This window comes from Passer domesticus, chromosome 3 (assembly GCF_036417665.1).
Source record: "Passer domesticus isolate bPasDom1 chromosome 3, bPasDom1.hap1, whole genome shotgun sequence".
Classification (NCBI taxonomy): domain Eukaryota; kingdom Metazoa; phylum Chordata; class Aves; order Passeriformes; family Passeridae; genus Passer; species Passer domesticus.
This window is the reverse complement of record NC_087476.1, coordinates 110086509-110100785: the sequence shown is the minus strand read 5'-3', so window position 1 is coordinate 110100785 and position 14277 is coordinate 110086509. Positions and strand designations below refer to the sequence as shown.

At 47.6% G+C, this 14277-nt stretch overlaps 1 protein-coding gene across 3 annotated transcripts in view; it reads right to left on the bottom strand.

Annotated features, from left to right (window-relative positions):
* The window catches only part of ARHGEF33 (Rho guanine nucleotide exchange factor 33), a 31980-nt gene extending 17738 nt beyond the window's left edge, over positions 1-14242 (bottom strand). For 2 of the 3 annotated variants that reach the window (XM_064415088.1, XM_064415086.1), the window contains exons 1-4: positions 14093-14242; positions 11774-11829; positions 7485-7639; positions 4166-4215 (exon numbers count right to left, since the gene is read on the bottom strand). Coding sequence is in view for 2 of the 3 variants with exons in the window: in XM_064415086.1 (XP_064271156.1) it covers positions 4166-4215; positions 7485-7506 (72 nt within the window). In the remaining variant the exon portion in view is untranslated. Of the gene's footprint in view, positions 1-4165; positions 4216-7484; positions 7640-11773; positions 11979-14092 lie in introns of those variants that run through there. The other variant, XM_064415087.1, reaches the window with a different exon arrangement.
* Between the last annotated feature and the right edge of the window lie 35 nt (positions 14243-14277).

Sequence of the window (14277 nt, the reverse complement as noted above, 5' to 3'; positions counted from 1 at the left end):
GCATTTCCAGAGTGCCTGGGTAGGAGGAGCAGGACTGGCAGGAACCACAGGCACTGGGACAGTGCAGAGGGGAGCTGAGGACATCTTCCTTCAGCAGGATGACAACCCTGAGTTCCCAGGCCAGCTGGAGCTCCAGACTCCTTGGCTGAACACTTCCCCCCCCCTCCTGGCCAGTGTCACCCTGTGACCTGTGAATGTAGCCTGAAGGGTTAGAGGGGCTGCTTAGGGCAGACAATGACCACGCTGCTTCTGATATCTCAGCCCAGATGGCTGTGGCATCATCAGACATCCTAACATATGTGCCTGGAGAAGGGGGAGGGAGGGTTATAAAGTACTGTGACTGTGCAAAATGTTAATATTCCCATCCCTGCTCGCCGGTACTTGACACACTTTCCCCCTGAGCTGACATGGCCAAGGCACAGTCTGTCTGCCAGCCTGCATCAGGGCTGGGCATCACACACTGCCCTCCAAGTGGAAAGGGTTGATTTGCTAGATCTGTCCCTTCCAACTGGAATATGCTGTTCCATTCTAACCTATGCTATCCATTTCAGAGATCTGCTTCAGGATGGAGATATCACAGCCCCAAGTCTTGCTAGCAGTGGAGCAGTCGTGGAGCTGGAGAGGACATGGTCCGGGGAGAATAAGCCAAAAATTAAATGTTTCTGCCCACAAGCCAGGCCATCTCCTTCTCAGATGCTTCCAGAAAGGGGGTAAACTACACAGATCCTTTGAAGGGTACAGGGATGGGAATCATTGCTGGTCTTGAAGTTTCAGAGTAAGAAACAGCAAAGCATCAGCAAAGTGGAGCACTGCAGAGAGTTTGGTGTCCATGTGCACTGAAACACTCTATGAAAGCAGAGTTCAGCCAACAAAAGGAAAGAGTTGGATTAGAGCCTGGACAAAATATCCTCTGCATCTAAGAGCAGACAGTGACCTGTTATTTTGGTATTTGCTTTTGGCCAATCTTGCTTTTGTGGTGACAGTGCTAGCTTAGTTTCTTTGTGTATCCATCTCAGTGCTCTAGAGCCCAGCCTGACTGTACCCTGCCCCATATATCCTTCCTCAGCCCCATGCAGCCTGCAGTGGCTGTTTCAGACACTGAAATGCATCCTTGTGTTACTGCTTGAGGGATGAATGCAGCCAGAAACACCAACCAGCCACAGAGCTTGTATGATGGAACAAGAAGTGCTGAAACCCTGAGCAGGTCAGGGTTAGCATAGAGGGGAAATACATTCTTGTTGCATTGGATGCAGAGTTGATCCAAAATCAAGTGAAGTGGTACAGGAACAGCATGTTATCTTTAGACTCTTGCCAAGCATGGTGTAGCTATGGATTTAGTTTGAGCTCATTTCTAAAAGCAAGCTGTAGAAAACCATCCTTTAAATCCCATTTAAAACACATTGAAGCCATCGAGGTATCAGGCCCTGCCCATGTCTTGGCCAAGTGACAGGGCTCTGTCTCCACAGGGAGGGCCTATGCCTACAGGACCAGAGAGGTACTTCACAGGTTTGTGACCCTCTGGAAAGGCAAGCCAACTCTGTGTTTCCAAAGTTTCTAAGTGCAACACATACCAAAAAAGACAGATTGTGTAATACAGCAACAGTTAAACTGTAATGTGTTGCCCTGGCTCACTTATTCATGGGAGTAAAGAAGTAATTTAAGTTGTAGAATTTAAGAAGCAATAACTTAAATGGAACTAATGCCTAGAGGATAAATGAATCTGCACAGTCATAGGGAGTCCTTTGAACCTGTCCAACAACTGTTCAAAAAAAGCATTTAGGCATCTAAATAATTTAGTACCAGGTACAGATTTCAGCACCCATCTGCCTTTGGACTGTGGCCCTCAAACCTGACAAAGCAAAGCAGTGAGGCATCCAGTGCCATGTGTCTGTAGTTGTCTTTCTTGGGCCCCATGACTCCTATTTCACCTGCTGCCCTGATGTTTTTCAGCTGTGTGTGGAAAAACCATGCTGTTCACAAAGGGGGCACAGGACTGATGCTGCTTCCTGGAGCTGAGGCAGCAAAACTTCAGAGTCTCTCCCCTCTCTCTTGGTGAGTGCCAGCAGTTTGAGACATTTGTAAAAGATAATGGCGGTCCTTGCAGCCTAAAGATGTGTTCAGCTTTGAGGCAGCCCAGGGAAGATGGTTGTGGACAGCAGATGGGGATGGTTTATGGAAGAAAGGAGTGGGATGGAAAGGGCAGCAGAGCCTTGGTGAGCTGGGTCACTGTCCTGGCTGCCACTGAAAGGATGAGAGGGAGCCCTTGCTCCTCTGAGTAGCTGTGTCCCCACAGGTTTCCCCCAGCACTGGCCAGGCTGTCCAGGCCCCTGTCTCCACAGGGATGGCCATTTGCATCTGCACCCGTGGCAGCTGCCTAAGGCCTTACACTAGAACAGGACCTGCTGTCTGGGACCTTGAGCTGAAGCCTGTCAAAATCAGTAGAAAACAGGCTCATGATAAAGAAATACTGCACAGAACAATTCTGCTATTATAAATACATCCTTGAAAAGAGCAAAACCTTCTGTGGCCATGAAGGAGTACTGTCTGTGGTGCTTCCCCAGCTTATCTACTGTCCATCACTGCACATCTTTTGGGGTTGGTCTGAAGAAGTAAATAGACATTGTGTCTCTAAAGGAGGGCTGCCTGAGGACACTGCTTGAAACCAATCTGGCACAAAGTCCAGTGTTTGACACACAAGCCCTGGATCTGATTCTTCTGAGTTGCATGATGCATGCTTTTCCCAGGAAACAACTAATTTTTAGAACAGCTACTAACTCCTGTGCTTAAGGGCAGCACTCCTACAGCCAAGCATTAGGAAGTCTTGCAGTGCCTCATAGCAGGAAAGCAGCAGAGCTGCAGTGATTTACAGTGGCAAAGAAGCTGCTCCTAGGAGTATATCCAGCATATATATTCCTAGGCAAGGATGGTAGGAATACAGTCAGAGCAGCAGAGTAAGTACAGAAGAGAACAATGACTTAAAGGGAGCTGCAAGTACTCATCAGCCCTTGTTCCACATCTGTGCAGTCCTTTTTGGCAACTGCACTGTCCTCAGGGCCTTTGCTGAAGCAGAAGGGAAGAGCCAGCTGGTGACTGACATGTAAGGATTCATTAAGGTACCCACGTGTCAGCTGGAAAGCAACATGTGTGCATGGTGTTTCCAGCACAGTCCCACGTGCATGTTGATGCACTGTGCTGGACCCTGGGAGCTGTCTGGATGGGAAAAGAGGATGAGATGACAGAAGTGCTGGGTAGTTCATGGAAAGCCGTGCCTTCTCCACTTGCCATGGTGCACTTGCAAGCAATTACAGACATTAGTGTTGCAATGGTGACAAGGGAGGTCTCAAATAGTCCTAATTTCCACTTCAGGGGTGTGTTTCCTCTCTCAGATTATGGTTCCATATTGAACCAGACCAGGGACTAAAGTGTTTAAAACTCTGTCACATTTCCTGCAGACTGGAAATGAGTGGGAAACACCACTGTGGAAAGGCTGAAACTGTGTCTTACAGGATGGATACTCCTTGGGCTCCTTGCTTACAGCATCTGTGGTGTCCAATTGCAGCACAAATGTTAGCCCAAAGACAAGGCACAGAGCTCAGGAGGAACTGATCACCAGCTTCTAGCTGGGAGGCCAGACAAAGACATGCAGAAAGACTCAACACTCTGGCTGCTCTGGATTATCAGGCAAGAGTACCCCATGGTCTGAGGAGCTGGGAGGCTGCCAGGATAACCCAAAGCCCCACAGAAGACCTGGGCCCCAGCTGCATAAGGCACCCCTGCCCCATGTCAGTCAACAGATCATTGCTCCTGGGACAGTTCATCAGGTTTGCTGAAAGCTCATCAAAGCTCAGTCATGAAACTCCCCCCCAGCTCAGTGAATTGACATTCTCTAGTTGGTGCTAATGATGTCAGTTGCTTAATTAGCTGAGCTCACAAATCACCTGTCTAAATACAACTAGTTGTGAGCACAGAAATTTTACTGAAAGGTCTTTTAAGATGAGGCCCAAGATGTGTGATATTTATTCATGCAGTGTGCACGTTTTGGTTGCCATGTTCCTTGTAAATGCCTACATTTTTCCTTCAACTTAATTTAGCTTTTAACTACTGTTTATATATTAGTAACTCTTTAAACTCTTGGAGTTATTTAGGGCATTTTGCTCATCTTTACCTGGGAAATCTGTGTTGCAGGGGTACTCACAGGCACACTTTCAGTCCCTCCTGTGGGAATAAAGAACTTCAGTCAATTAAAATGACTTATAATGGCTGCTATAAATAACTGGAACAGAGGGTTTGAAGTCCCTCTTGAGGAGCAAATCAGTTTTAAAGGACTCAGTCTCACTTTAGGAGGTCTGGACACCGTATAATTTATAAAATAAACTGCAATTATAAAATAGGAATGACTCACCTAAATTCAGATGTTAAATTCACCTTATTTGCTGTCCTTTGTCTGGCCAGAGTTGATCCATGCAAGGAAGTGAGAAAGCTTGTATGAGCAATTAGGACTAAATTGCTCCCTGTGAAGTACAGTTCTGTGAACCAGCCTTAGGTAACAGGGTTTTTTTTTTGTCCTAAAGCATTACTGATCTGTTTCTCTACTGAAACAGTCAATTTTATTCTCTGCTATATCTGTACATATTTCTATTACCTCCATAAAAGGCAAAATACCTTATCTGTATATTTGAAGTTTCATTTTGTCACAATGCAATCCAAGCAGTAATCATGTATTTCCTAACCTCCCAAAATGACACCTTTTCACTGGTTTTGTCATTCCTGGGGGTTTGTGGTATAGTGATCCCAGTTGATCTTGTACAACTTAACATTGCTGAAACAGACTTAGCTGATGGAGGAGATTATATCTATTTTGCAGAATTATTTTGGACACTGCAGAGACATTATCTCTAGGCATTAATCCTAGAATCATGGAATCATTTGAGTTGCAAGGGACCTTTTTAAGGTCACATAGTCCAACTGTCTTGTGCAGAAACCTTCAGTTGTCCAACAGAAATCTCTGCTGGCTGTGCTGCTGTTGCCCTTGGAGGCAATTGCAGTCCAATGGCCACGGTGTTATTCCCTCCATCAGGCTCCCTGGCTGGATCTCACTCCCAGAAAACACCAGGCTACCCTGTTCCTCATCTGGATTGCCTCCCCTTGGGAATGCCACTTCACAAGATGGGTTTTCTCTTGCCTCCAAGGATTTACCTCACTCATCTCTGCTGTTAAGTCACAGACATGACATTAACCCCATGCCCAGCTCCAGGGGAAGCCAAGCTCCTTCTTTCCATGCTGGCTACAGATGCTTGATGCTTTTCCAACCTGGACCTTTAAGACCACAGAAATGCAGTCTTGCAGCAGCTGGAAAAGCATGCAGGGAGGACTCTGCAGTCAGCCAGTGGAAAGTTGAAGCCTGGAAGTCAGAGCTATACAAGGCAAAGCTCCATTCTGATTTTCTTTACCCCTGAGGGGGAATGTGGGTTACCAGCAAGGACACCTATGAAATGGCCCTGTTCTGGTCTCTAGGATTTGTCCTGATTCAGAGCAACTTGAGCAAATTCCCCAATGAATTGCAGAAAGGAGAGGCAGAGAGGCTGTGTGCTCCTCTCTGCCCATGTGCCACTTCCTGCCTGTGCTAGTGGCTCTCTCAGCTGTGGGGTTGAGTAGCTGGGTCAGACACTGAGCCTCTGGGGAATATCCTCTCATGCTTCCTCCTAGGGAAAACAAGAAGCAGCAGGCTGACTGGGAGAAGTGACTGTGGCTCCAAACTGGCAGCTGGTTGGGGTCAGAATGCATCAGCCAGCCTGCACCAAGTCCCACATTTCAACTTTCAAATTACAGGTTGTTTTCATCTTCAGCTTTGGCCTTTCTGGTTCTTTTTTTCCCCAGATTTTATCTGCAACCACATGAATTAGGAACTGACCTTTGGCTGGAAGTTTCTCATGATGCCTGGAGCTGGGGCTATGTGTACAGTGACTCTCCTGAATCATGGAACCTGGCCCATGCCAGGTCTGTTGGGCTCTTGCTGTGGGATAGTAAGGACTGACTCAAAGACAGCAAGAGGACATGTTTCTGAATTAACAGTACAGCACAAACAGGTGCTGGGAGGACAAGGAGATGCTTTTTGTACAACATGGGTGGGTGTATTGAGTGCAGAGCTATGTGAAGGGCTGGAGGTGTCAGGTAGAAGCATAGCACAGCAAAGGAGAGCCTCCTCAAATTTTCTTTGGGTGTCTTTCAATCTGATACATAACACAGAGGGCCTGAGCCATGTTCTGCAGAGATCTGTAGGGATCTTTCATGTGGATTTGATTGTGCAGCAGTCTGTAATGTCCTTGGATATACTAAAAGTGAGGAACTGCTCCTGAGCGAGACCGGAACTGGGGAGAGGATCACTGCTACTGTGACTTTACTTCCACTACTCTCTGAATATACCCAGTCGCAACACAGATAATTTCTATAAAGTCACTGCAAAGAGCTGAAGCAGACGAGGCTCCTCACAGTCTCACTGTGGGAAACAAGGGACTTTGTGGATCTCCCAGTTTCTGCAGTGAACATCTGCAGCCCATGAGGGCATAACAATTAATTGGAAAAAATCCCTGAGTTAATTTCCTTTTCAGCCTGCTGTAGTGTAAGGGCCTAGGTACACAGACCTAATTTCATCAAATTAGAATAGTCATAATAATAATAGAGAAATTAAATTTTCTGATAACTATGCCATGAATAGTGGCACCACCAAGCACATTTTAAGAGGGAAAGAGGTGGTCCAGTCTCTCTCCTGAGCTGACAGCTGTGGACACTCCTAGAGCTGCTCTCCCTGCTCATAGTTCCAAGAGTTCCTCACCATATGGACACAGTGCCTCTGAGGTGGCAAGGCAAAACACTATGCAAGGGGTTTGGGGTGGAAAGAAAGTACCACATTCCTCTGAAAGAAGTCAGTAACCACTAAAACCCCGGATTTGAGCTTTGCAGATTTTCTAGAATGCAGCCAACCTTAGCAAGAACTGATTGCATGCAAGCAATGTGGCCTGGATACATCTTAGTGCTTGCAAGATTGGGATTGGTGCAGATATCTGTGTTGTGGCACCGATACAAAAAGGAACCCCTCTCTACAAAGCACATGGGGGAGAGAAGCAGATCCTCATCACAGCACCCTCACGTAAAACACAGCTTTGGACAGTCAGAAGTCTCTCTACATCCTAAGGCAGAAATGGGGCACAAGGCAAGAAAAGGAATGACTTCCCACATTAGACATTACATATGTCTCAGGAGTATTTTCCAGAGAGGAGAGGGAGATGGTTCTAAAATAAGAAATAAAAATGTGAACCCCCAGGTATTTCTAAGAACTGAAAGTAGTGAACATTTGCCCACAGCTGCCATGGTTGAGAGGTGCTCTCAGGGGCCTCGCTGGTGGCCAGCAGACAGCTCCTATGATTGCATGTTTCTCTCTTGCTGTCTTTCATACTAGCAAGAAGTGAAATAAGAGGATGCTTTACCTTCGTGTTTGTTTGTGTCCATGGCTGCTATGGGGTGTGCGTCCTCGCAGGGACTCCTGTCCTCACTCTGGAGGGCTCTGGCTGGTCACTGGGAACATCCCATGGCTTAGAGCTGCCCACATGTGAGCCCTGGGGTGGGTCAGCTGATCTGAACCCTGAGTGCAGAAAGATGCAGAAAGGGTTTATTGAGCAGAGCTGCTCGAAGTTCAGACAACAGAGAGAGGAGGAGGGATTTGAGAGATAATGAAGCATCCTAAAGATCTGTTTGTGTCCACAGAGTGGATGCTGGTACAAACACTTCCCTCCCAGCCCAAGGCCATTTGTGCTTCCATGGACAGGTGACTAAAAGGTTCTATGTAGTCCCACAGAGACTGTTTTCTCAGCAAGATACTTCCTGTATGAACACTGAATCAAAATATGTTGCAGTGTGAACAGCACATGAACACCTTGCATGAGTGTTCTGCATCCAAGAGTCAGTTTTTTGCTATGCAACCAGTCACCCAAAATCTGCTTCAGACCTGTGTTTGGGCCACAAAAATACTGCCTTCAGAATGCTGCAGCACTTTAGGAGACACTTATCCTGCTTTCTCTGTCCACTGCCTCCCTGACTGAGACACAGGAACGCTGCAAGACACCTCGGTGTGCAGAGTGTGGCCTCTGTGGGAACCAGGGACAACAGGGCATGAGGCTGTGCCCAAGCCAGTCCCGTGGTAATGCACCTCATTATTCATCTGCTGTTGGGATTAGGACCCTGATGCCTGATTAATGACATGGGCAGAGACAGGGAAAAATAGATTGTACCAGCTCACACTTCTCTTATCAACGTGGGCCCTGTCGCACATCCATGCTTCCCTTTCCCAGGGTTTGAGTCAAGTCTGCTTTTGTCCAGCCTCACTAGGAAACCAGATGTGATTTAGGACTCTAGAATAACCTGCTACCTCCATTCCTGTTGGACACAGCTGTGCAGAAGGCTGATGTGAGTCATCCTTGGCTTTGCTAACGGGACTGGAGTGGCCAGCAGAATTATGGCACAGAGCTCTGCTGGCACAGCTCTGCCAAGGTGCTTCAGAGAGGTCTGGGGTGATGTGTTCAGGGAAGGAGGCACAGAGAAAGGCACATAGCATTAAATAGATGGGAGAACTGCAAAATATGCAAGAGTCCTGTGTGGCTACTGGAAATCAGAGCAGAAGCAGGTGTTTCTGGTGCAGTCAGCAGTGTAGCTTTGGGCCCCACACATTAAACCTGAGAGCTTTTTGAGTGTGGAATTTCCAGGAGAGGAGAGTGGTGACACTACCAGTGCCACAGAATACCCAGTTGGCCTCTTGCTGGAGGGTCTGGTGTGAACTGAAAGGCTTCCAGCACAGCGCTGGAGGGACATGAGGTTAAACATCATCTTAAGATTGAGGGTTAATGAAAAGATAAACTTATTTGTAAAAGAGCACCATAGAAAATTCCTGAGACTGGGGTGTTGAACTAGGACTAGTGTGCTTAACAGAGAACTGGTTTTAAAATTCAGAATTGCTTTTTCAATGCTGGGGGAAGAGGAACAAGTAGGAAAGACAAAACAGATATGTAAGAAACATGAACCTCCTCTGTTTTCACTGAAAACAAAAGAGCATTTTGCTGGAAATGAATTTATTTCATTTTTGCATATTTTTTGCCTATTCTATTAAGGACATGTTTAAGCACAGTCTGTGTCCTCTGCAGAGCTCAGAGTGAGTCTTTGAAACTGGGACACCGGGGATGCCACCATCCCCTCCTGCTCCAGGCAAACCAGGAGTTTTGCTATCTGACTGCACTGCAAAGTAGGTTGACCTTGGTTAAGTGGGTCCAGAAAATCTTACCTGTTTTACCAGAGTAACTGTCTTTGTGTGTCCTCTATCTGCAGCCTGCAATTTCCTGAGTTACCCCTTGGTTCTTTGCTGTGTTAAATAATTGCATTAACATTAGCTACTTTCCAGAATTTAGGGCTCACTGCTGTACTTGGTGAGTATGTAACATTGCCTCTCTCTCCCTGGTTCTCCTGAATTGCTGAATATAAGAAGCAAAACTAATCAGTCCTTCCTCATTACTGGAACAGAACATGAGCCTTGCCCTGGTTTGCAGTGAAGGTTTGTCCTCTATTCCCCCCAGCTATGGGTGGGGAAGCTGTTAGCGCTGTCCTCACCAGGGACAAGGATTTCAGGGACCCTGAGCTGGCTGAACAGTGTCTGGCTTGTGCCTAAAGGGTGCAAAAATGGGTTGGAAAATAGGATTGGTATTTGGCCCTAAGACCCTGGATGGAGGCTACTTGGTCAAACCATGCCTCTGCTGGCAGTGGACAAGTCCTAAACTCACAACAGAATCAAGGTGAGCAGGAGCTCTTGTATGGCTCTAGTTCAACTTCCTGCTCAAATCAAGAGTCAAACTTCCTGAGGACTCAGTCCAGCTCTGGTCTGGACAGTTCCCACACTGGAGTCTTCACAGCCCCTCTGGGCCCTCCAGTACCCTGAAGAATATTTTTCCTTACATCCAGTCAGGGTTTCCCTTAGCTGCAACTTGTACCCAGTGCCTTTCACTGTGCACCTCTGGGAAGATTCTGGACTCCATCTTTTCCAGCCCCCCTGAGGCAGTTAAAAGCTGGAGAGGATCCCCCCCTTCATGTTTTTGTCTCAGTTCTGAGCAAGTCCCTCCCTGTACACATATGCATGATTCCATGTGCACATCAGCAGCAAGTGCAAGCCCTCCATGAAGCTCCTTTCCCAAACCACTACCAGGCCTCCACCTGTGGCAATTCCAAGGTTTGTCTCACATGCCAGCCACCACAGGGTAGTTTCCTCATCAACAAGGAGATGTTATTGCTCCTCTGCAAGCTCCCCACTGGCCAGGCTCAGTACCCAGCCACATGGAGCCATTCCCAGGCTGTCTTGGCCTGCCATTCAAGCCCAGGTCTCCTGCTTTAGGGACAAGAAATAGCAAAGACATGCTTGTTTCTTCAGAGCTGAGCACTAAAACTCATTTACACTCCTGTAGTTCTCATCTAGTCAGAATAATTTCTCCAGAGCAAAGCCCAGAGAATAATTTGAAGGTGTTAAAGCCACCAGATTCCTCCAACGTGGCAAAAATATGTATTTTCTCCTTTAGTTTCTATCTCCCCTCCAGCAGCCAAATCTGCTGGAACCAAAGCACTTCTGCTGTTTATGATTGCCATGCTGCAAAGAACCCTGCCCTGGTGCCTTGCACAAGCAGCTGGCACTGCAGCCAACCTGTTAACAGAGCCTGGGTCCAGCACACACTTCCCATGAGATCCCTGAGGGAGAAGGGATGGATGGATGGATGGATGGATGGATGGATGGATGGATGGATGGATGGATGGATGGATGGATGGATGGATGGATGGATGGATGAGGTCCCAGTGAGTTGTGCCCTTGAGGCAGCACAGGACTGGGGTTCCTGCACAAAGCCATGCACGGTGCAGAGAGGGGAGGCAGGTCCTGCAGCCTGAACTGTGAGACTGTGATCCCCCTCCCAGAGCTCCCCCCACATGGAATGGCACAACTGGGGCAGAGAATCAGCTGTGCAGAGGATCACAGATCAAAAACACTGAGGGACTACTCCAAGTTTCAGCATGCAAGCAGGCAGGGTTCAGTAAAGCGTTCACAGCCTAGCCTTGGAGCAGAACTGTTACTGTTTGTCTGGCTTCCTGCCTCATTCTGCTTCTGAATTCATGACATGGGTAACAGTGCAGGAATTCAAGTGCACTTTTGCTGCTTCAGTTATTAAGCATCCACAGTTTTCCTAAATAAATGCTTGGGATCTTCCTGGTGACTGTCTCAATGCTGCTGGCTGAGATTGCTGGCTGTTTTAAATATCCGACTTGGAGAACAACCCCCAGTCCTCTAAAGAGAACAAAAAATCAGTTATTTACTCTCGTCACTCTTGCACTTTGTGTCCAACTAACTCTAATGCAGCTGTCATCCAAATAAGTCAATTCAGCATGATACTTCAACTTAGCTTGTAAATGGTGAGAGAAAAAAAAAAAAAGCCTTTTTAAACTATTTTAGAAACCTCACTATAAATGCAGCCTAACAAGATTGTCCAGCACACTAAGAAGCTAGATCTCCATTCAGAATCTTAGAAGAAAACAGCTGAAAATAACTGTGGGCACTGAAGATGCAAAACACTTTAAATATCATTTTATGTGCTGCACACACAATATAATTAGTTATGGCTCTAGCTTTATCCATAATATGAAAAACAGCATAATTAACCCCACTCTTCATCCCAAGCCGAGTACATTTTAAACTTACCCGAGGCTATTTGAAGATCCTTCAGCACTGGTGGTTGCTAGAGTTGGGAATTAGCACTGTGCAAGAAAGGAGAGAGAGAGAGAGGAGAGCAATGGTGGCTTGACGTTTCCCAAGATGGGACTGTCACATGCTAATCACTGATTTGAAATGCAAGCATAACAAAAGCCTTCTAATTATATAATCTTCGGGTCACATCCTCGTGTGCCCATGCAAAAACCAGGACTGTGCACTTGGAAGAAGGCGTTGCAGAATTTCTGACTTTTTAATTAGCATTGCACAGGGCTGGGGAGGGAGCCCTGGGAAGTGACGGCAGCGGGGCCACGCGGGGCCGGGCGCTGGCTGGTGTGGCCGTGCTGCTCTGCCAGGCTCAGAGGATCCAAAGCACCTCCCGTGGCTCCAAAAATGACAACCTCCAGCTGGGGACAGGGAAACAGGACCAGCTCCTCCCTACCTGCTGACACCCTGGCTTTCCTAGGGATGCCAGGGACCAACAAGGTTGCCAAAGTAGCCCTGGCAGGGGAGCAGCAGCGCAAACCAGCACCTGAGTATTTTCTGTTTCTTGCTAGATGATGAAAAATTTTGAGTAAAAATAAATAAGGGCTTGGAGGGTGGGGAGCAGCAGCCCTCCACACCTGCTCCATTTCTTCCCTAAGGACGATCAGCCCTTCACTGGAGGGCTCTTTGCTCCAAAGGGAGCATGTGGAGAATGCAGGTAACCCAAGAGCAGGGCTGTCAGGGCAGTCCTCCACTACTCTGAAGCACAAGGACAGGGAGACAAAAAGGAGGAGGCACAGTGACAAAAGGCAGACTAATTTCTCCCTGAAAGACAAAGATCTGCTTCAAAGATATCCTCCAGGCAGAAAATGTGAAATGTGAAACTGCACAGCCTAAATCAGTATAATTGCTGTGCAGCAGAGATAAATGTGGAGCCCCAGCAAAGGAGCTGAAAGGACAGGCTCCTAAATTAACAGAAGCTCTCTGGAAGATGCTGCTACCTATGAAGTCAAGGTCTAGGGACAGAGGACAGAGTAATATGTGTGTGTGTGTGTGTGTGTGTGTGTGTGTGTTTGGGTTTGGTTTGGTTTAGTTTTGTTGTTGATTAGGTTTAGGGTTTTTTTGGTGGTTTTTTTTTGTTTGTTTGTTTGTTTTTTGTTTGGTTGGGTTTTTTTTTTTGTTTGTTTTTTTAAGCTGGCTATTTCAGAAGCAAAGAAAATTTAACAAAATTGATTGTTCCCCTCAAGCAAACACTCAGACGTCTTTTTGCAGTTCCCCTCTAGAAAATGAGAATGGTGTATATAAGAATAGAAGTATTTTCACTTCAAGACAAGAAGGCATCTGAGAGGCAAAACCCCATGAGATCATGCAATGCATTTGTAGAGAGCCACTTCTCCCAGAGCTGACTCCATCACCTGTGAACAGGCTGTTCCCAGAGGTGGGTCCATGGAGCACGTAAGCCCGGTGGCACGGAATGTGAGTCAGCAGCATTGCTGTGAACCATTCTTCCCCTTGTGGGGGTGGTGGGGAGCCTTTATGGGGCAGAGCAGACCCAGATGGACCATCAGAGTGGCGGCTGTGGCCACCATCTGCAGAAGGACCCTGAGGAAACACCCTTGTGGCAGGTGTTGTCTCTGGGCTGGGGGCTGTGGTGGTTCTTATACAGCCTAACCAGTGTGTAAATTTTCTTTTTATTTTTTGTGGTAGTTTTTTTCTTTAAACTCCAACCTGATACAGGTTGCCTGGAGGGGTTGTGGAGTCTCCATCCACAGAGTCACGACCCAACGGGATGTGCCACAGGTCAGCTGTCATGGGTGACCCTGTGGGTGCAGGGATCTGCAGAGAGGCCCTCCCCACCTCAGTGACACAGCTTCGGGGCCTCTTGCCACTTATGTCACCCTCACTCTGAACCTGGTACCACTTTCCTCCCTTTTAGTCCCACACAGAGTTTTGTAGTGAAGGTTGGAGAAGACCTCCACGATCACTGAGTACAGCCATTAACACAACACTGCCAGGCCCACCAAGAACCCATGGCCGTCCCCAAGTGCCACATCCCAGGGTTAACGTTTCCAAGGATGGTGCTTCCTGGCCTGCCTGTCCCACCCTTTCCATGAACACGTTTCCTAATAGGCAATCTAAACCTTGCCTGGCACAACTTGATGCCGTTTCCTCTCATCCTGTCACTTGGAACCTGGGAGAAGAGGCTGACCCCCACCTGGCCGCTCCTGCCGGGGAATTAACAAAGACCCCCCGAGCCCCCTTTTCTCCAGGCCGAGCCCGCCCAGCTCCCTCAGGAACTTGTGGGCTGGTGCAGCGAGCACCCACCGAGATTTTCAAGCACCCTTCTCGTCTTCACTCGGGAACACGAGAGATACTTTAAAAACCAGCATGCCTGCTGAAAAACAAACAGCCGGTGTCACAGCCGCACACGCAGAGACATCCAAACGCACGGCAGCCTAAAGCCACACGCAATCCCCAGCGGTGTGCGGGGAGCGGGGCGGGGCGGCAGC